The sequence below is a fragment of the Lampetra planeri genome, chromosome 28 (genome assembly GCF_965212315.1).
Source record: "Lampetra planeri chromosome 28, kcLamPlan1.2.h2, whole genome shotgun sequence".
NCBI lineage: Eukaryota > Metazoa > Chordata > Hyperoartia > Petromyzontiformes > Petromyzontidae > Lampetra > Lampetra planeri.
Genome location: NC_136134.1, coordinates 9265415 through 9285841, shown reverse-complemented (window position 1 = coordinate 9285841; position 20427 = coordinate 9265415). Strand labels below are relative to the sequence as shown.

At 48.8% G+C, this 20427-nt stretch overlaps 2 protein-coding genes across 2 annotated transcripts in view; both read right to left on the bottom strand.

The window, feature by feature from the left end:
- Window positions 1–20427, bottom strand: part of LOC144728404 (mannan-binding lectin serine protease 1-like) — a 51312-nt gene that overhangs the window by 11352 nt on the left and 19533 nt on the right. The window contains exons 10-12 of the mRNA XM_078607817.1: window positions 17249–17323; window positions 5422–5583; window positions 1220–1318 (exon numbers count right to left, since the gene is read on the bottom strand). Coding sequence (XP_078463943.1) covers window positions 1220–1318; window positions 5422–5583; window positions 17249–17323 — 336 coding nt within the window. The remainder of the gene's footprint in view (window positions 1–1219; window positions 1319–5421; window positions 5584–17248; window positions 17324–20427) is intronic.
- On the bottom strand, window positions 12182–17049 carry LOC144728287 (uncharacterized). The gene is made up of 3 exons (XM_078607595.1): window positions 17030–17049; window positions 16715–16822; window positions 12182–15757 (listed from the first exon to the last, which is right to left on the bottom strand). The coding sequence occupies exons 1-3, from the start codon at window positions 17047–17049 to the stop codon at window positions 14017–14019; spliced, it is 1869 nt and encodes a 622-aa protein (XP_078463721.1). The 3' UTR covers window positions 12182–14016.

Genomic DNA, 20427 nt, shown 5'->3' with positions numbered 1-20427 from the left:
CTCAGTCGCTCGCCCACTCACTCACTCAGTCGCTCGCCCACTCGCTCGCCCACTCGCTCACTCAGTCGCTCGCCCAGCGACCCTCCCAGAATCAGAATATGTATTTCTACTGGAGGAATCCGATAAGCTGTTAAGCTCTTTTTCACAGATGTTCTAGTAGGGGCAGGTTAGAACGTTACTCACTTCGGCCACTCACTCGTTCATCGGCTCCACTCGCATGCTTACTTATTCACTTAACTCATCTATCCCCTCACTCACCCACTTAACTCATTCACCCATTCACTCGATCTCGACTTTGACTTGATGACACGCTCACTCACCAACTCACTCAATAACGCAATCATCATCATGATATCCATTCGCTCATTCGCTCACTCGCTCACTCACTCATGCAATCATTGATGTCCATGCTCAGTCATCGATCTACTAACTCATTCACTCACTCACCTATTTATAAACTCTTTCATTCACTTACTCTCTCACCCACTCACTTATTCATCCACTCACCAACTCAGTAAAGAGACCGACACAGAGATATGCATTAAGACTGAGACACAGATGAACCTTCAAAGAGACAGAGACACAGAGAGACCCGGAAGGAGACAGCCACGGAATAGATTAATAGAGAAAAGGAAAGCTGGAAACATCGTGTTGATCCGCAAGGCCATATGCAGACGAGGTCACTTACAAAGGATGAGGACAGAGACGAACACAGAGATGTAACAAAGACAAAGATCCCCCATATAGCCTGCAACAGACTGTTGGGGCAAGTGCTGTTCGCGAGCACCTATGAAGGCCAGAACGGTACACGAGGGGGTGGGTGGCCAGCACCACGCCCGAACGCCGTTGTTTACGCACTGCACCAGGCACTCATTGGAGGCTGAGTCTACCTAGGGGGAGGCCCAGGACCGGTTCAGATAATCATCTTTGGTGTTGGCCGTGAGCGGGAATCGAACCCGGGTAACCGGGTTTGTAGCACAAGCACGCTAACCGCTACACTACCGCTCCCCAAAACAGTGCCTCTTACACACACACTCACACGGAGAACAACACGAATAACGAGTGGGAATTCAGAGAAGCGGACGCAAACATTTGGCGGGACGCTGAAACGACCTCTGGAACATATGAACGCACGTATGAACTTCTTTCGCGCCGTACGTAGCCGACGGTGCTAATTGGGCGGTGCGCAACGCAGCGTGCTCGGGCCCGCAGTGCTCACCGAGCTTGATGTGGATGCCGCTGACGGAGACCGGCGTCGGCTGATCCTGGAAGTGCCGCGTGAAGAGGCAGTGCGCCGCCGTCACGATCCACCGCTCCCCTGCGCACATAGCAATGGGGCGTCAAAGTCGCAGTCGTCATCATCAGTCAATCCACTGCTGGAGGAAAGGTTCCCCCCTGTTCCCCCCCCCCCGCCACCAAGCAAGCCGTCGCCTCTCACGAAGCCGGGCGGTGATGCGGCTGGCCCAGCGGAAGCGCGTTTGCCGCTTGCGGCCAATGCAGAGGCCCACAGTTCGGATCCAACGGCCGCCCTGATTATTGCTGCGGTGTGCATTTATCCAAGACACAACGACAGAAATCCCGCGCCGTGTTGCCTTAACAGACTGTTGGGGCATGTGCTGTTAACGAGCTGGCATGGTACACGAGGGGGTGGCCAGCACCACGCCCGACCGCCTTTGTTTTCCCAGTGGCGATGTTTACTAAACACCGCACCAGATACTCATTCGAGGCTAAGTCGACCTAGGGGAGGTTCCCGGTTAAAATAATCGTCACTGGCGTTGGCCGTGAGAGGCAATCAAACTTGGACGTCGCCGGGTTCGTAGCGCTGGCCGCGTTAACCGCTGCGTCAGTGCTCCCCACTAACCACGATACGTCCAATGCGTCACAGCGGATGTGAAAACATCCCTTGATGTCATGCCCGAGAGCTGGCCAATCGTGTGCCGGGGGGCAAGGGTCCAAATTTTTCTCTCGAATTCGGAAATGATCTGAAAATTACTCAATTGGGATCACACCACACACACGGGAAGCAGCAATCATCGCTAACCCCTGCCCCCACCACCCACTGGCAGACTGAAACCCGAGGTCACTCTTGTAAACGAGACTATGCCCGGTCTCTTGAGTTCTCACCGAGTTAAACAAAAATACAATTGAGACTTCGAACCTCTCGCGATGTAATAATCCACCTGGCACCCGCGCACAAACTGATTTTATCACTCCATCTCCTCGGTGTCTGGAACCAAATTGGATGCATCCCATTCCTTGGCTGCCACTCCGTTGTTAGTTTTCTTGACCATTGGCCTCTTCATCCCTTCTGTTGCCCAAGCCCACGTGTGTATGTTTATGTTTCTCGACTGTAGCCATAATATCCTTAATTCTACAGGCTCGTTGAGTCCACACGATGCATCGCCAATCTAAAATACTTTATGTAAAGGCGACCTCGGTTACATAATATAATGTATCATGCAACGGATTATATATACAAAAAAAAACATTTAACATTTCACGAGCATAGACCGCAGTTAACCATGCTTGCATACGATTTGCACGCCGCTTAATAAAGAAGGAGAGTTGCAATTTTAAATGCGTAAAAACAAATAGAATGTCATTCTTGGAAAGGAAAGTGACTATATTGGGTAGAGGCAATAGCAGAACAGTGCTCGAAATGTTACAAAATTTAAACAAATTGGCTTCAGGCAAAGGGAAAATAGTAAAACAGGAGTATTAATCAAAACATTTACAGCGGGGTTTAAAAGGTAAAGGTGCAGCCCTGCAGCTGCCGGCAGACGGGCCTCTCGGAGGCTCTCAGGAGCCTCTGTGGAAGTTATTTGCCCTCCTACTCTTGCACGAAGTGTTAAACGCATTGCGAGGAGTGCCCACACTTCCCCCCACCGCACATCGACTGTGCCGGGTGGACAGAGAGGTGGTGAGGTGGTGGGGGTAGGGGGTGGTGGAGGGAGGGTGTAGTTTAAGCATTGGTTCAATTGTCGCGGCTGTCTGATCAACCAGGGACCTCTGAATTGCGAGTCCAATCTTCTAACCGCATCCCCCGAGGAAGATGGGGGGGGGGGCAGGGAGGTTGGACAAACATCGCGACATTTTTTAAAGCTTTTGTCGCGTATAAAAAGTCATTTAAATGTTAATTTTAATTAATAATTAAGTTCCATCTTGCTGTTTTCAATGCATTTGATTATTCGATTTCATGCATTTAAATAATTTTCAATTCATATTTGATTGCGGTAAATCTCTCAATTAAAAAAAACGCGTTTTTTTATAGTTGCAGTCGTTGCAGATAGGTTTCCGTCACGTACGCGGGATGAGCGCCAACAAGGTCAACTAGGGTGGCTGTAGAAGGCAGCAGAGAAATACGACAAATCGCTAACCTTAAACACCCAGTCGTTCATAAAAGTTGAAGGCGGTATCGTACTATAGTAATAGAGCAAGTGCAGAATCACTGAACCGGAATTGATAGCTTGAAAGCATTTAGCGCGGAGCCCTTGAAAGTGCGAGGCCCGTAGCATGTGTAGCTACTTTTGCTGCTAGGATCATCCGGCACTGGATGTAGGTCACTGCCCCCCTTACTGGATCTGGGATCGATGTTGCCCTCCATTATTGGCACACTGTGAGTGATAAAAAAAAATCCACATTCCTTCGGCGAGGGCCAACTGCCATAGTGAACATTCATGTTAAGACTAACAAAGACAGTAAAATATTCGTACATTTAAAAATATGTATTACGATTAACATCCATTGCCAATCCACTCGTTGGATGGAGTCCTCCCCGTACTCTGTCAGTCACGGGAGTTACGTGACCATCGGTGAAGCGTGGCTCAAGACCAGTTCGAATGTATCGCTCGCCACGTCGTGTAATTACGGAGGAGGAAATAGCAATGTGATTAATAACTCACGCTCATTATGGGGCAGTCGTAAATTTTTTAAATGCGATGACATATGAGCAGCAACCGGGACATTTCAAAAATAAGTAATACTCTAATGAATTATTTAAAATAATGATAATAGTTTAGCATTTGTAACGCGCACAGTTTTTGTTCTCTCACAGATGCGGAGAATGATTCGGAGGCATGGGAGTCCACCAGCAAGCAGCAACGCACCCAGAACCGATGCCAACAATTGCCCAAGTTCTGTGGTCCTATATTTAATTGTTTGGCCAACTCCATTTTTACGAGAACTCATGCATGCGGGAGGAAACCGGAGTAACCAGAGAATACCCATGTGTGCAAGGGGAGGAGGGGGAAACAATCCCCGTACAGATGGAATACAGATGGAAACCGGTACACTTGCCGTCCTGCCTTATGCTGGCGAGCAAGGTAAAATGCGACCAAATTTGCGTGATCCACCGACCCTTGCCTCTACAATGCTGCATTCCAGGCGTGCATAGTGACTGACCGCCGGTGAGCGAGTGACTGGAGTGAATGGGTGAGTAATAATAATCGTCAACATTTGGATTTATACGGCACCTGCAACATAGATCTCAGAGGGCCATACATGTAAAGGAGAAAGGAATAGGAAGTAACTGGGGAGAGGAGGGCACGCACGATCGGTGGACCTCAGAGATCTCAGTGGAGTTTGTGGCTGAATCAACTCCTGGATGTTGGGAGCAGCAAGCCCAATAAAAGTTAATCGTTTAACAGTAAGCACAGTAGTAGTAGCGATAGATCAAACAATTTTTCTTTTTATTTTACCAGGTAAGGCCCACTGAGATGTATAGCTTTTTTTCAGATGCGACCAGGCCACAAATGATAGTCCAATTAAGTGGCTTATCATGTGGACATTTATAGCAGCCAAATACTCTTAAACGCGTGTCTCTAAATGTGGAGTGGAAAACCGGAGGTCCCGGAAAAAAATCCACGCGACCAAATATACAATAATAACCCCCCCTCTCCGCCTCAAATCGTTGCACCTGATGAGTTGATGAGTTAATGATGACGTCACCCTGCTGCTGCTCTATTTAAGACCGGGAACCAGAGCAGAGCCTCACCATTCTGGCGAATTGCCCGATGATGCTGGATGCAATTACCAGCGAAACGTCGTACTCAAAAATTGTAAATGTTGTGGTTTCACGCTTCAACACACCGGTTGGCTAAAGCAGTGAACTATTTGTCTTTTGTCAACGTGACACTTTTCTTGCTGATTGGCCGTGTCGGGTGGTGAAGGGTTACGACACATATATAAAACGCGATCTAAACCCAAAAACGTTGATTATGAAAAATATACAGCAGCAGGCGTCGTCAGGGTCCGGATTGAACCCACGGCCTCCTGCACACCAGGCGATGTAGTTAACGTCTCGTAGCCACTGCAGCGACCACAGGCCGCCAGCGAGCAAACGTCTGGAGTAGATCGGCGCGCGCGAGACCAACCGAAGCGGTGAACCCGCGCTTTTTATTATTTTTTTGTGTCCGTCCTCACCAACGAGGGATCCTCCGCAGGACGGGCGGCCCCTCAGCTGGTAGAGAGCCGCCATCCAGGGCCACGCGCCACGAGCCGCGGGGGTGCCCCCCGAGATGCGCTCACGCCCCGCCATGCTGCGGTCCGACGTGCCGGCCACGGGCTTGCGCGGGCGGCCGCACACTGCGTCGCGCGGGGTACACACAAAGACAAAGAGACGCCCGACAGCCAATGCAGACGGGCCACGGTAAGATGTATGGAGCGGTGGGACGAGTTTTTGTTAATGTGGACTTCAATAACAATTTTTTTTAAATACGTGTTGAAATTCGGAAATTTCTTTCACACAACGTCCGTAGCCAACCGCGCTAATCAGAGGTACGGGGAACAATAAACTAAACACAAGCAGTTTTAATGAAATTATTCAAACCGGTGGCAAAGTGGCCGATCAGCGGTGAAGCGAGCGGCTCGCAATCGGAGATTTGTGACTTCGAGTCCTGGCTTGGGGGTTGTAACAACCCCATCCTCCCTCTAGGGTTGTTAAAATGAGTCCCACCTTCTGGGAAATCAACAGTGGATGCCCGATAAATGCACTTGCCCTTGCCGCACAGATGTGTAATTTCCACCACTGGCTCAGGGCTGGTATACACCAATGCTCGTTTGAACAAGAAATCACGTTGGCTTTAAAAAAATGATGACAAACGCAGTCCCAATTACAAAACGCAACGCAACGATTACATTTTTTCCATCCGATCGGGCTGCAAGCGATACGCCGACGCTTTGCATAAAAGCCAAATGTACAGCCAAGCCCAACGGCTCCCTACAAAACAACCGCCCTGCTGCTCCACAACACGCGCGCAACACACGCACAGCGCGCAAAATGCCCGTGAGCTTCTGTCAGCGAGCAGCCCTGTGGGAATAGAAAAGAGCCGAACGAATGACGCCCCCGACGAGATGAAAAGGCAGGACGCAGGTGGTACAATTTGCCGAGCCGTGGCCACGATCGGCCGCACGCCGAGTTGACGGCATCGCAAAGTGCTCGATGGGGCAGGAGGAGGATTGAGGAGGAAGGGGGATCGTTAGAGATCGGAGAGAGTCAGGGACTGGGTAACTTTGCGGCTGATAAACAAAGGGATAAATGAAAGCCTCGCACACGATCACCATCATCGTCATCGTCCGGTGTGTTGTAATCAGCTGCTGCATCGTCATCATCATAAGCAGCTACATCATCAACACAAGCATCATCATAATGATAATCTGCATCATCAGCAATCAATCTCCCACATTGTCCAGATGTCTTGGAAGAGGTGGGAGTCATAAACAAAGAAAGTACAACATTCTTTTGGTCTTTATGTAAAGCCACGTAGATAGAAAAATAATTAAAATATATCACGACGTTTCGATCGCAACACATGCAATCAAAACGTCGTGATATTTTTATTTATTTTTTATTTTTCTATCGACGTGGCTTTACCGAAGGACCCAAAGAATATGGATTCCTGCAGTCACGAAAGCTTTAAGTCAAGATATAAAGTACAACATCTGTGAATTTACTGGACACCTGTGAAAAAAACTTCATAGCTCACCAGATTACTCCAGGATAAATACAATATTTGATATATTTCTAAGTCACACGGAGTGAAAGTCCTGTAAAAATTGAACGGGCTCACAGTCCCTGCAACATGCCGATGTGCACACCTCCCACGTGAGTTGCGATTTAAAGGCACGCCACAAGTGGTGCAATTGTGGCCATGCAACTATGGACCAAACACATTCCTGCGGAGGGAGCTGGTAGGAACACGTTGGGTTGCTCGGTCAATGGCCAGGGTCAACGGCGGCGTGGTGTATTCCGCAAATATGGCCGACTGTGAGGGCGGGCACAAGCCGGCGTGAGTAGGTTAAACGTTGAGTTTTATAAGGGCACCACGGGGTGACCAGCCCCTCCTCACCCAGCCCCACCCCCCACCCAGCCCCACCCTCCCCACCCAACCCTTCCCTGCACGACTGACGGACGGACACAATAATCCCCTGTGGGCTGGTGTAACCAGGTGGTTCCTACCAGTGATAGTGAACCACGATAGTCTGCACCTCCATCAACGGAGGTGCAGGAACAGCATAACGACACCAACTCTCTGCTGAAGCCCTCTCGTGACTGGCAGACCTTGACGCAGGCATTTAGCGCCCAAACACGTTGCCATCAGCAAGAACAGAATACAATTGCAAACGCGAGATTTGATCGGCAATAAGCTATTCCACGCGCGAGAATTAAATTCCGCACGTACGAAATCATCGTTGTCGTCATCCTGGTCACCATCCCTGCGCTCTGCGCTCGCAAGGCAAGGCGCAGCTGGGATGCTTCAGGGATCACGCGTGGGCTCTCGCGAGCCACTCGACGCGCCAGACGTAAACCGTCCCGGCGATGAAACGCGGCCGATGGACAATGTTTTTCTAAGCGCCGTCACCGCCGAGCGTAAACAAGAGGGAGCCTGCTTCTCGGAGCACGCACTCACTTACACACACACACGGGGCTCACGCGGCTTGCAAAAAAAAGGTGGCCAGAATAGAACGGAAATTGTTCGGTGAACAGCGACGTTCTGCGCTGCTCTGCGGAAACGCACGCAGACATAGAGGCGTGCGTGTCCCAGGGCTCATGAAACGATGTATCAGGTAAAGGTGCAGCCCTGAATTGTCTCTTGCTGCACTAGAGAGGGCACTAGAAAGCCCTTGTAGAGGGTATTTTTGGCCTACTCTTCCATGCTGGTCAGCACGCGCCCTGCCGAACGGTTGACCGCGGTGAACACGTTGACACTGCTGCGTGGACAGAGGTGGCCAGGGGGAGGGGGTTTAAGAACCTTGCACCGTTGTCTCAACTGCCACGCCGGGAGATAGAACTGGTTTCTTCTAGATCGCAAAATGAGGATGACGCTAACCGTTACACGGTCTACCAGACATCTGTGAAAAAAGAGCTTCATAGCTCATCGGATTTCTCCAGTACAAATACTGATTCTGATATGACGGCAGTTCCATAAATAAAAAGCAGTAATAACATTTTCCGCAATGCACTCGCGGCTTATTATCAGACATTTGATATATGTCTATGCGACGTAAGAACTCATTATGTACAACATTTATGCATTGGACAACATTGATTATTACACACGCGACCCAATGCACGTGTCGACGGGCTTCGAGAATGGATACAAATCCATGAATTTGCGTGTCGTTACACCCATACAATATAAGGGATCGGTACGTACTCAAAAAAACATTAAACAGTGGGAAAAAAGTCACACCAGACAGCTCTCATTAAACTTCATAATACATTGTTTCCGTGACATTAAACACAATGCAAGAGGCTCATCTAATGAAATGGCATGCCAGGTGATTCAATGATGAAATGGTCAGTGCCATGCCATAAGGTATCGCAATATCTATAACAAGCTGCCAAGAGGGTCCACGGGGTGATGAATATTACTGCAAATGATAGAGCCCCATCATTTCCTGGAAGGACGTGACACTGAGCTGACAATAAAGGTGACTGTAATGAAAAGCGTGAATGGGGGGACATTAATTGTGCACGTAGCCCGGTCACCAATGACTGCACACAAAAATGAATCTCATCAAGCTAAGTTTGTTTCGGGGGATGAAAGAGAAAAAAAAACGTTCGGATAACTTCCAGCTCAGAGAATGAGAGCTGGCATTGCAACAAACGTTACTCGCGTACGGCACAGCGCGTGGAAAGACGTCGCTTGATGGGATCTCGGAGGTAGCTCTGTAATATCCGCTTTCTTTTAGACCATTCTCTAACATGGAGCATTGCGACTGCTTTCTCCCTCCCGCCCTCCCCTCCCCGGAGAGATCCAAATGTCTCGTGGCACAAAGCCGGTAGGGTAGGATCACGATTGGAGAGGGAAAACAATTGGGATAATGTTGATGGTAAAAATGGCAACAAGTTAAACACAAAGAAAATAAGGGGGGGGGGGGGGGGTGGGGAAAGAGTGCTAACGGGATGTGAATCATGCAGTCTGCATTCTCGTACTTTTTTCGCCCAACAAGACATGATAAAAGCCTGCCTGTGGACTGAATGAAGGCCCTGTCCCATTGGGTACAAGTTTATTTTTTGTGTGTTTACGAATTTTGTTTAAAACGTTGTCCAATCGAAATCTCTGTTGCAAGTGGGGGGTGGGGAAGGACGGTTGCCATGACAATGTTAAGGAAAATCATGGTGCATTATGGGAAAAAATTGCAAGCTGGGACGATAAGGGGGGGTCTGGGAGGGGGGTTGTGGTGCAAGGACAACGGGGAAATGATCCTGGGTGGCTGATGTAAACATCGCTGACAAGTTATCGCAAACTGCCGAGGCGTGTGTTTGTGTGGGCGTGTGTATCTGTGTGTGTGTGTCTGTGTTATTGTTTCTGTGTGGCCTAAATACTTGAGTGGCAAAACCTAAGCGAGGGTGGTTGGTTGGTGGTGGTGGTGATGCAGAAACAAAATTTTTTTTTTGCATTTTTAGCGCCACTCATATGCCAGCAAATCCCTCCTTTATCCTTTAAGCGTAGCTTCTGAGCACGCGAATTGGATAAACACATTACACGCATGTTTACTGCGCATGTTCACCACATTCACATTTCTGGGACCGAGTTAATGGTGGACTGGGACAACAGACTAGAGAGAAAAATCATTTTACTTATTGCCATTCATAAGGACTCTGCTACCTTATAAGCTGGCGACATACATAACGCTAATGGTCACGGCAATGTACTTTCTTCAGAAGTAAATCACAAGCCGGCGACTCCAACTTCTCTGAGGAAGGCTCTCCTATACAATGATTGGCTAATAATACAATTGGATAATATTGTGCAGCCCTTTCTCAATCCACAATAGGATAAAGGCCCTCCAAAGCCGTGTTGGACATGGGGGGTTAATATGACCATACTTCATGACGCATGGGCTATGCACGCTTGTGAAGGGTACACCAGGGCAGGGCTGGTTCAGATATGGCTAGCCACTGATGTTAACCGTGGCTAGAATCGAACTCGGGTTGTTAGGTTCATAGTCTAGATGCCTAACCACCGCGCCACCGTTCAAACCTACAACGGGTGACTTCGAGACTGCATTATTCATGTTTGGGTCAGATCGCATTCGTAAAATGTGTGTCGTGTACCCTCCACCACCCGACAGCCAATTAATAAAGTTGTCACGTGATGAACACGCGCTCCAATGTGTTACTGCTTCAGCAGCACCGCCGGTGTGATGGGAGGCAATCAACAACATTCAACAATTGGGAACCGAAATGTTGTGGATTGGGCATCGTGTGGCGGAGGGTCAACGACACACCTTACACTTGTGCGGGCTGACCCAAAAATCAGCCTTGGTCACGAAAGCCTACGCTGTTATTTTTAAGTGACCTGCGATTCATCTTACGAAATGAATAATAACTAATTGCCAAACCTACAGTTACACTTCAACATTTTTCGCCTTTATGAATAAGGGCCAATGCCTGAAACGATCGTTCATTGGGCGTTCATTTTTCAGTTCAGTATAAATAAAAGTGAAATCAAGCATATGCTTTAGCATACATGTTTATGTGTGAAAATGTGAACACACGTAAGACTACTTGTTCATACGGGAATGGGAACTTGTGTGTATGTATATATATGTGTGTGATGTGTGTGTGTTTACTTGGATTGCAGTGGCACCAGTGTTTATCACACCAGCTGTGAATTGGGCGAGTTGGATTCCTGGCCACAGATAATACCAGTTGTGAGGAGTGTCCAAACTGGTCCTGGTGTGAGTATCTGAACTGGTCCTAGTGAGGGGTATCGTGAACTGGTTGTGGGCCTCCCCCTAACTTAATCTTACTAATTAGTACCACCCAGGTGGTTGGGCATGGTGCTGGGCACATTATACCTTTGTGTACCATTCTAAATTAAATAGCTGCTCGCTCACGGCAAATGTCCCAAAAGTCTATCAATGATCAATACTCCTTCTATCAGGGATGTTCGTCTATGTTTGCATGGGGCTCTCTAGAAGACATAGCCTAAAAAATATATTTTTTTATCTCGTACAGATGACATTGACTTTTATAATTGTATTGTTTTATATTTTTTAGAGATTAATATATAAGCCTAATTATTTTTATGGAGGAGGCTCAAAGCCAACCAACCCCATTTTGACCTTGCCAAATATAATTTTTATAATACATTATCATTTGAGTGCCCTTCCTCAAGTGAATGATGCACATTCAATGGCGATTCAAGCCTCAGACCTGGGCAAGCAACTGACATAACATTGCACAGTTGAGTAATGATGATCAACATTATTGTTGTTACGAATGTAACCCGCCGTGTGAAAGTGGGCCACTCTATCGCGTATAAACTTTAACCTCTCGGCACCCAAAGTCGAGCCCCCTTCCAACACCGGAGGGGCACTGGGGAGCCACGGTGGCGAGATGTTAACTACCTCGCCCGGTATACAGGAGGTCGTAGGTACGATCCCGACCCTGATGCCTGCTGCTGTATATTTGGAGTTTGCGTGTCTCTCTCCCCATAATCGCATGGATTTTTCTCCAGGTCCTCCAGTTTTTCTCTCCACATTTAGAATCTAAATCACGCGTTTAGAGTCATTTGGCTGCTCTACATTTCCACATGATAAGGCACTTTGTTGAGCTGTCAGTTGTGTGCCAGGCCGCTTCTGAAAAAGAGCTACATAGCTCAGTGGGCCTTACCTGATAAAATAACATGAAAAGATTAGTTTAGTTTAACATTAAACAGTTTCTGACACATTTCAAAGAAGCCACGTATTTTAATTTTAAATGTTACATTTACGATCGGCACAGATGTACTCGTGTGGTGTGCAATGTTCACAGGGTGCACTCTCATCATCGTAGTAAAAAAAAAATGAGTGGATATAAAATGTAATAAATAGGAACAGAAGTTGTCAAGTTGTGCCCTCAGCAGAGACCCCGTGTGCAGTGGTGCTGCTGCTGCTATAGACGTATCAGGCCAAAGGTTTTAACGGATCGTGCACCCACAGCTCAGGTTTTATTATGGTGACGTGGTTAAATGGAGTGCACTAAGCTCAACGCTCATCCCAGCATCGCTACCAGTATATATAACAGTTACAATCACGAACCTTCCACCCGACCGTAAATCATCGTTGCTCCCTGAATGTGCGTCACAAAAGTTCAGTCTCTTTAAACACATCTATCGTACACCTATAAAAACAATATATAAAGCAGTCCTTAGATAGATACCAAACGGAGAACGCTATGGCTTTTGAAAACGAAAGTTGGGAGTGTCACATTTTGTTGTTTGCTGTTTATAAATCGTGCCATGGGGAGATGGAAAAAGTTAATCAAATCTCTCACAGAAAGGGGGTCACATTACGTCGCCTTCTGTCAGGGAACGGAGCTGAGAGATGATAACACAGCACGTACTTCTGAATTCCCTTCAATAAGCCCCTTATCCACAATTGGTGCTGCACCTTTTTGGGTGCCCTGTACATAGATTGTTTATTGCATTGGGTCCAAACTGGAATTTGCTCATCGTCTGGAAACTGCTGAATGACACGGTTAATCGTATTTAATGTGGATTTTAATGCTATTGGATGTAACCTTTTCTGAGATTTTTTCAAGTGACTTTTATATCCATACATCAGGGGCACACTTCTTACAGAGAAATGTTCATTGCGGGTCAGTCAAGCTGATATGTTTAATTCCCAGAGATGCGATGCCCCGGAAAATGCGATTTAATTTTTTTTAACTTTTTTAAATTTGGGATTGAATTGAGACTTCTTGCACTTGAGAACCCCGGCTTAATCAAATGTCCAGATTCAAACTCAGCGGGACCCCTGAGCCAATGTGCAACTCGATTATTTTAATGGTTTCCAATTAAAGTTGAATTAGCACTTGAGCATTACTAAACTGAAACTATCTTTTATTTCACCAGGTCAGGTCCACCGAGCTATATAGCTCTTTTTCAGAAGCGATCTGGTCACAAATTATAGCTCAACAATGTGGCTTATTAAGTGGAAATGTGTAGCAGCCAAATACTCTGAACGCGTGATGTTGATCCTGAATGTGGAGAAAACCCGGAGGACCCGGAGAATAATCCATGCAACCACGGGGAGAGAAACATGCAAACTCCAAATATACAGGCATCAGGGTCGGGATCGAGCCCACGACCTCCTGTATACCAGGCGAGGTAGTTAACATCCCGCCACCGCGGCTCCCTGCTCTGCCTGTCTGTCCCTTAGCTCTGTCCATCTGTCCATCTGTAGCGGGTGGTCAAAATAACTATCGTAAGGATAATCCAATATAAATACAATTTTGGTATTAAGTTGTGTTGCTATGGGACTTACCCTAGAGAAAATAAGACGCGATGATAAAAGCTTTGCCCAAAACTTGGTGATTAAAAAAAGCCTCCAGTGCTAAACAGATAAGACTGTTTGGCCAATGCGATGATGTCACACACTTTCCGTGGCACCAACACGTGCGACACCATCTCATTGTGCACATCGGAAGGCCGCGTTGTCATCACTCATTAAATATTTTTCGAGGACAAACAGGATTTCGACAGCGCTGCGGAATCCATGCGTGCGCGTGACTTTTCGCCGTCTCTAAAACTCAAACTCATCCACGTCGGGCGGTGGCGCCTCCATCTGCTCCCGGATCCAGGAGACGTAGTTGGCGAGGCGCGTGTACACGCCGTACAGGCCCTCGCGGCCACACTCGCCGGGGCCGCCCCACGACACGAGGCCCCGCACCACCCAGTGCTGCCCGGGCCCCACCTGGCCCCTGCGACTGCCACCCTCCATCCCGTCTCCCGCACCGAAGCCCAAATCCCCAGCGCTGCTGCTCTCTACCATCCTACCCTCCCCTTCGCTCTCGCCACCGCTCCTGCCCTCTCCCAACGTGCTCCGTCCCTCGGCTGCGCTGCCGCCCTCCACGCCGCTGCCCGCCGCGGCGTCGCCGCTCTCGAGCCGGACGAAAGCGCCCCCGCTGTCGCCTACGCACGTGTCGCGGCCGCCCTCCTTGTAGCCAGCGCAGAACATGTTGTCTGTGAGGCGGTAGCTGGGCCGGGGGCCGAGCGCCTGCCGGAAGCCCTCCTCGCACTCTTCCGCCTCCACCACGGGCAGCTTTACGTACTGCAGCGTGGGGGACACCATGGTCGACGACGAGGAAGAGGACAGAGGCGATGACATGTTTTGCCAGGCGGTGGAACCCCAGCCCGACACCACGCCCAAGTCGCCCGGGCGCAGCTCATCGTCGAGGGCTCCTCCTCCCTTGCCGTCGCCGTTCCGCTCCTCTCCCGTCTCCTCGGCATCGCGTCGCGCGGGGGCCTCCACGGCCGGCGCCTCCGCCAGGGTGGGGCCCGGCACGAGGTGGTCCACCGCTTGCTGCGGCGTCTGCGCGAGCGGGAGGAAGAGGTGGACCCTCTGCGGCCGCGGAGTCCCCGACGGCACCGGCGAGCCGCCGCGGCTCGGGGCGCCGTCCAGGAGCGGCGCTCCGTCGTCGTCGCCGTCCGACGCCGGACCGAAGCTGTCCCCCCTCTCCAGCGGCTCCGTGTCTCCGGCGCCTTCCAGGATGAAGCCCTCCCGCGAGCGCCTCCCCTCGTCCCTCTCTCCCTCCCGCCCGAGAGGAAGGTGCTGCGGGTGGCGCGGAGAATCGGTGGCCGGAGGCCGCGCCTTCTCCGTCGCAGCGGCCGCGGGGGGCAGGCACACGGGCATGACCAGCGGGCCGAGATGCACGGCCTCGCGCAGTTCGATCAGTGCCACGTCGTTGTCGTAGGTTTTGGGGTCGAAGCGCGGATGGAGGATGATTCTGGCCACCTCCGGCCGGAGCGCGGATCCAGCGTGCTTGTCCGTGCCCCCACTTCTACCGCCACCGTTGTCACCGTCACCGCCACCAACGCCACCACCGCCTCCACCACCACCACCGTAGGGATCATCGTACTCATCGCCGCCGCCCCGCCGTGCGTCCCCGGCCGGCTCGGGCCCATCCCTGACGCGCACGTCCGTGAAGCCAAGGTAGACGCGCAGGCTGTCGGGCGGCACCGCCTCGACGGCCCAGCGAGGCACCGGGAGCAAAGACTGCGACGCCACCGCCGCCGTCGCCGCCGACGACGACGCCGACGAGAACGCCGCCGAGAGCGAAGAGGAGCGGGTGCGTCGCCACGGCAACAGGACGTGCGCCGCCGTGACCAGCCAGCGCGGCGCAAGCAGCGCGGCGCCGCCGAACCACGGCTCGGAGTTGACACGCGCCGGGTCACGTGCCACCACCAGCGCCTGCCATGGGAAGGCGCCGGGCTCGGCCGCGAGGCCGCCCACGATCCGCTTGCGCAGCGGAGGGAGGCGGCGGCTGGGGCGGCCGCACACTGACGCACAGCGCAATGCAACTACGGTTGCCAACCTGTCCTGGATTTCTCGGGATTGTTTTTTTTTTTTTTACGTAGCTGCTGTCCTGGGAAAAAACAAATCTGTACATCTCCTCTGGGATATTAAAAGTCCAGGGGTTTTTTTTGTCAGTCGTATAATAATAATAATTACAATGAAGATACAGCACACTGGTCAAGACAATGCATTCGCGTGAATTCTCCCCTCCTGCTGGTACTGTGAAATATCCGTCATCTTCCCATATGCCCCGGGAGCTCTGTGGTTACCCGATCTGTCATAGATGCTGGGATACATTCGTGAGAAAAGCGGCAGTCTAGCCAAATTAAAACTCGCGGAGTGTACCAACGTAATAAGTTTAAGACTCGGCTTGCAAACAATTCGTATTTACTACAATACATGAAAATAGTATCAAATAGTATATAATACCGAGGAATAAATTTACTTTAAACAAATATATAAGGACTTACTTCATTTAGAGGCATTTTCGAGCAGTGCAATACAGTATTTTACTGTACTACAACTATATAGTAAACGACATGCAAAATTATGGCTGCCTGGCACTTCACATTAAAAAATTTGGCGGTTAATTATTTTTACTACTTAATTATTCGCATATTTGTATTCTCTTAAATCTTTAGGGGTCCCCAAAAACACCCCGTAAGATGCAGGACGGACACGGTACACCCGCCCGGAAAATGTCACGGGTGAATTTTTGAACTTCAGAAAAAAAAATGTTAAAAGGATAAATTGCAATATTTATGTAAATAGCTTTCCGAAGGGGAGGAAGCGGAGGGTGTGTGGAGCAGTCGTCTGACATCGGGAGAACCAGAAGTGATTTGTTGGAGCTTATCGCTTAACGCGCTAATGATGCTGAAAGTTTATAGGCGCGGTGTAATTATGCTCGCAGCCTCCCATCCCACACCTCCCCTCCGCGTCGCGCCCGGCAAAGAAACGAGCGGGGTGTTCGTACTCGGCCCCAGAGGCGGCAGGGATGGCTCTCCTGAGACCTACGCAATCTTGCTGCTGGTCACTGCGGGGAGCCGCCGTCAGGGCGTTATCCGTGTAACAACACGCACGCAGACTCGTGCGATCGTTAGTACTGACCAGGTGACCCCGTGTCACCGTTAGAACCCACCAGACGTGTCACCGTTAGTACCCACCAAGTGTCACCGTTAGTACTCACCAGACGTGCCCGTGTCATCGTTAGTACTCACCAAGTGTCACCGTTAGTACTCACCAGACGTGACCCCGTGTCATCGTTAGTACCCACCAAGTGTCACCGTTAGTACTCACCAGACGTGACCCCGTGTCATCGTTAGTACCCACCAAGTGTCACCGTTAGTACTCACCAAACGTGCCCGTGTCACCGTTAGTACTCACCAGACGTGTCATCGTTGGTACTCACCAGACGTGCTCGTGTGATTGTTAGTACCCACCAGTACCTACTAGTACCTACCGGGCTCACAGTACGGCTTCTTCTCTCCCGTTTCTGGGTTCATCCACGTGCCCGTCTCGTTGCAAACGAACTTCGCTGTGTGACGAGATGGCAGAAAAACAACAACAACAACAAAAGCGAAAGCAAATGAGACGCAAGTGAGACACAATAAGTCGGACGAGGGAGCCAAGCAGTGAGTACGCCGTTGGAATCTGGAGCGCTTTTCCTAACGCCGTTGGTCTGTGGTGGCTGTCACAGACATTTGCGTAAAGTCGTGAGCTCAGCGGCAGTGTAGCCAAACTCAAACTCAGCACTGTGTGCAAACTTAATAAATTCAAGATTCAGTGTACAAACAATTCGAAAGGGTTTCATGTTGTAATGTCATCGTCACCTCCGGAATCCTGAAACATTTAAGCTCTAGTTTTTAGATCATGTTTTGGGCAATTCGGGTGGTTTTCGCTAAAGTAAATGCCGACGTGACTTCACATTCATATCAGATCACTTACACGAGAGTTATCGTGTCCCCTTGTTACAGACAGACACTCATGCTAACTGGGAACAATTTTTATTTATTTTACCAGATAAGGCCCATTGAGCTATCTACCCCCTTTCTTCAGAAGCGACTTGACCACAAATGATAGCTCAACAAAGTGGTTTATCACGTGGCAATGTATAGCAGCCAAATACTCTAAACGCGTGTTTAAAAATGTGGAGGGAAAAACCGGAGGACCGTGAGAAAATTCCACGCAACCAGGGGGAGAACATTGAAACTGAAAATATACAGCAGGCGTCGGGATCGAACCCACGACCTCCTGTATACCAGGCGAGGCAATTAACATCTCGCCACTGTGGGACCCCCCCCCCAATGGTGTGTCAAGACAAGAAAGGTTTACGTTTAGCTTTTTTTGTTCTTTTAATTTCCGTCGTTCCTGCTTTACGGAGGAGAAAAAATTAACCCGTAAAAGCAAAGTTTTTCACTATAAATCCTTTATATGCGTGGCGGCTAGAGTCCTCTCGTCATCTGGCTTGAGATGGCTGCCACCTATGGGTCAGATGATTGCCTGCCACCATTAAGCAATTGGTAAATAAATATAATTTCTTTTTTCCTAAAAAGTGTAAAATTTTGGAAAAAACTTTTCACGAAAATTAATTGTCACGCACAACGAGTTTGTGTGGAAAATGTCAGCTCGATTGGATCACGGGAAGTAGGTTAAAAAACGACCGAAAGATTTGCACGGCCGTAAGCGCGCAAGCAAGTGAACCTAATATAAAGGATTTAAAAATAGCAAATGTGGACAGAAGAGAAAGCAGGGAAAGTTTACCGGAGGGTCTTCGTTCTACATTTCGGGCACATTCCTCGGTTTGGGGAGCGGTTAGAGTAATTCAACGCGTTAAGGCCCCCCTCAATTATTTACGAATGAGTTTGCGTACGAAAGGTGTTCTAATTAAACCCCCGGCGTCGATGCCGCACGAGACTACGGGCGCCGGCTCTGCCAAGCGTCGAGTGTGAATTCAGGCGGTGGAGTCTTGCGGTCAGACCCCTCTCACCCAGTGTTCCAAATTTTAATCATTTTTCCTGGCCAAAAAGGAAACAAATATACTAAAGCTGGCTAGCACCTCACATTTACGGCGTCCTTTTGCTATCCCCGCTCCAATTTCAATCTAAAATTTAATTCCATTTTTAAAAAGCAAAGTACGACTTTGGTGATATATTTTTTTTTTATCAAGGGGAACTTGCATCGAATAAAATCATCAAAACAACAAACAGGATCCGGAGTCGCAGATTGAAACACAGAGTTAAATATCAGCAAGGCAAACGTGACAAGAGAAGATGTTCTGGAGTGATCAAATTCAGTTTCACACTTAAATCAAAAAAACATTTGTCAGATCATACAGGTTCTAGAGAGATCAGCGATTAAATCACAGAGTTAATTTATGCCCCCTCCCACCCCCTCAATATTTTGAAGGTATTTAATTCCTACAGCTATGCTAAAAGTCTTCATAAATCATACTCCTTTCACAAACACTGAGAAGACGTTAAACCGTGATGCTGCACGAAATATATATATGGGGGCAAATGTGAACTTTATCAAGAAGCAGTGTTTACTAACCACTACAGAATGTAAGAGGGTGACCTAGGTTGTTGTGTTCGTTTCACGTTTTCACGGTCGTATCTACAATTTCGTGCGTTTTGTACTTTCATCAAAGATCTTTGTTGCAAAAAACCAAGACGTCGCATATCTCAGCGGGCATTTGCCCGTTTGAAAAACAAAATTAATCTGTAAGGAAATTTCCCCAATGTGCGTACTGTATTGAACACTGGGCTAGTGCAGTACTATTATTAATCAGGGTTGGAGCGATGGATAGTGAACCGTGCTCTAAACCCAGCGACCTCAATTTGATTACCAGCCCCGGTGAGTGACCTTTGAACCATTTCTCCTGACCCATAGCCTTTCTCCAGCCTGCATTGCCCAGCGAGGTGGAGTACGGTAAAAATATATAAACACATGATAAACACGGCTTGCGGGAATCCTTCATTCAGCAGTAGATTGAGAAAGGGCTGTAATTAATTATTATCATCATACATCAGTGGCACATACATCGAGTACTGTCAGTGCTACAGCGCCACGCACAGAGAACAACACTTAGAGAAAAGGGAACGGAACGTGAGAAGAATCATCGCGACTGTTTTATCCCTACTATTTTATTACGTTCAACAAAACGTTCTGTTGGCAACAACACAGAAGCCCCAGATAGAAGGAGGGGAAAGCGGGAGGGGGGTCTGGCTCTCATTTTCAAATTGTGTTAGCCTGACCTGAATCCGCGAGAGTGCTGAACCTCCGTCAAATCTGAGGCGAAGGCCCAAAATCCCCAAATGATGCTTTGTTTTGCTTGACAAACAGAGTAAAAGGGGACCGTGGTCAGGGAAAGAAAAGATGAACTTCCATCCGGGGTGTTGTTAAACAAATTCATATTAAATGAAGAAAAAAAACAAATGTTCTTTTCGCATTATTCTTTTTGGACGTTAAGAAGTTTTAGTTTCGTACTTTTAAATAAGTTTACTGCAACCGAGTGTCGTGCAGCTCGATTGTAAAAAAGAAGAGCTTTATCCATTCTTTGGGGGGGAGGGCATGTTTGATACGAGTGCTGGCAATTTTTCAAGATAGATTTGGCCACAAGAACGGCTTGCATAATATTAA

Excerpts from the sequence above, each read along its gene's own strand:
- LOC144728287 (XM_078607595.1), bottom strand. The coding sequence starts at position 17,049 with ATGACACGGGGTCACGTCTG. Across the intron at positions 16,823-17,029 it reads ATGACACGGGGTCACGTCTG|TGACCAGCAGCAAGATTGCG; the intron begins GTGAGTACTAAC and ends GGCTCCCCGCAG. Across the intron at positions 15,758-16,714 it reads GGGCGCGACGCGGAGGGGAG|CCGCCGCCTCCCTCCGCTGC; the intron begins GTGTGGGATGGG and ends CGGCCGCCCCAG.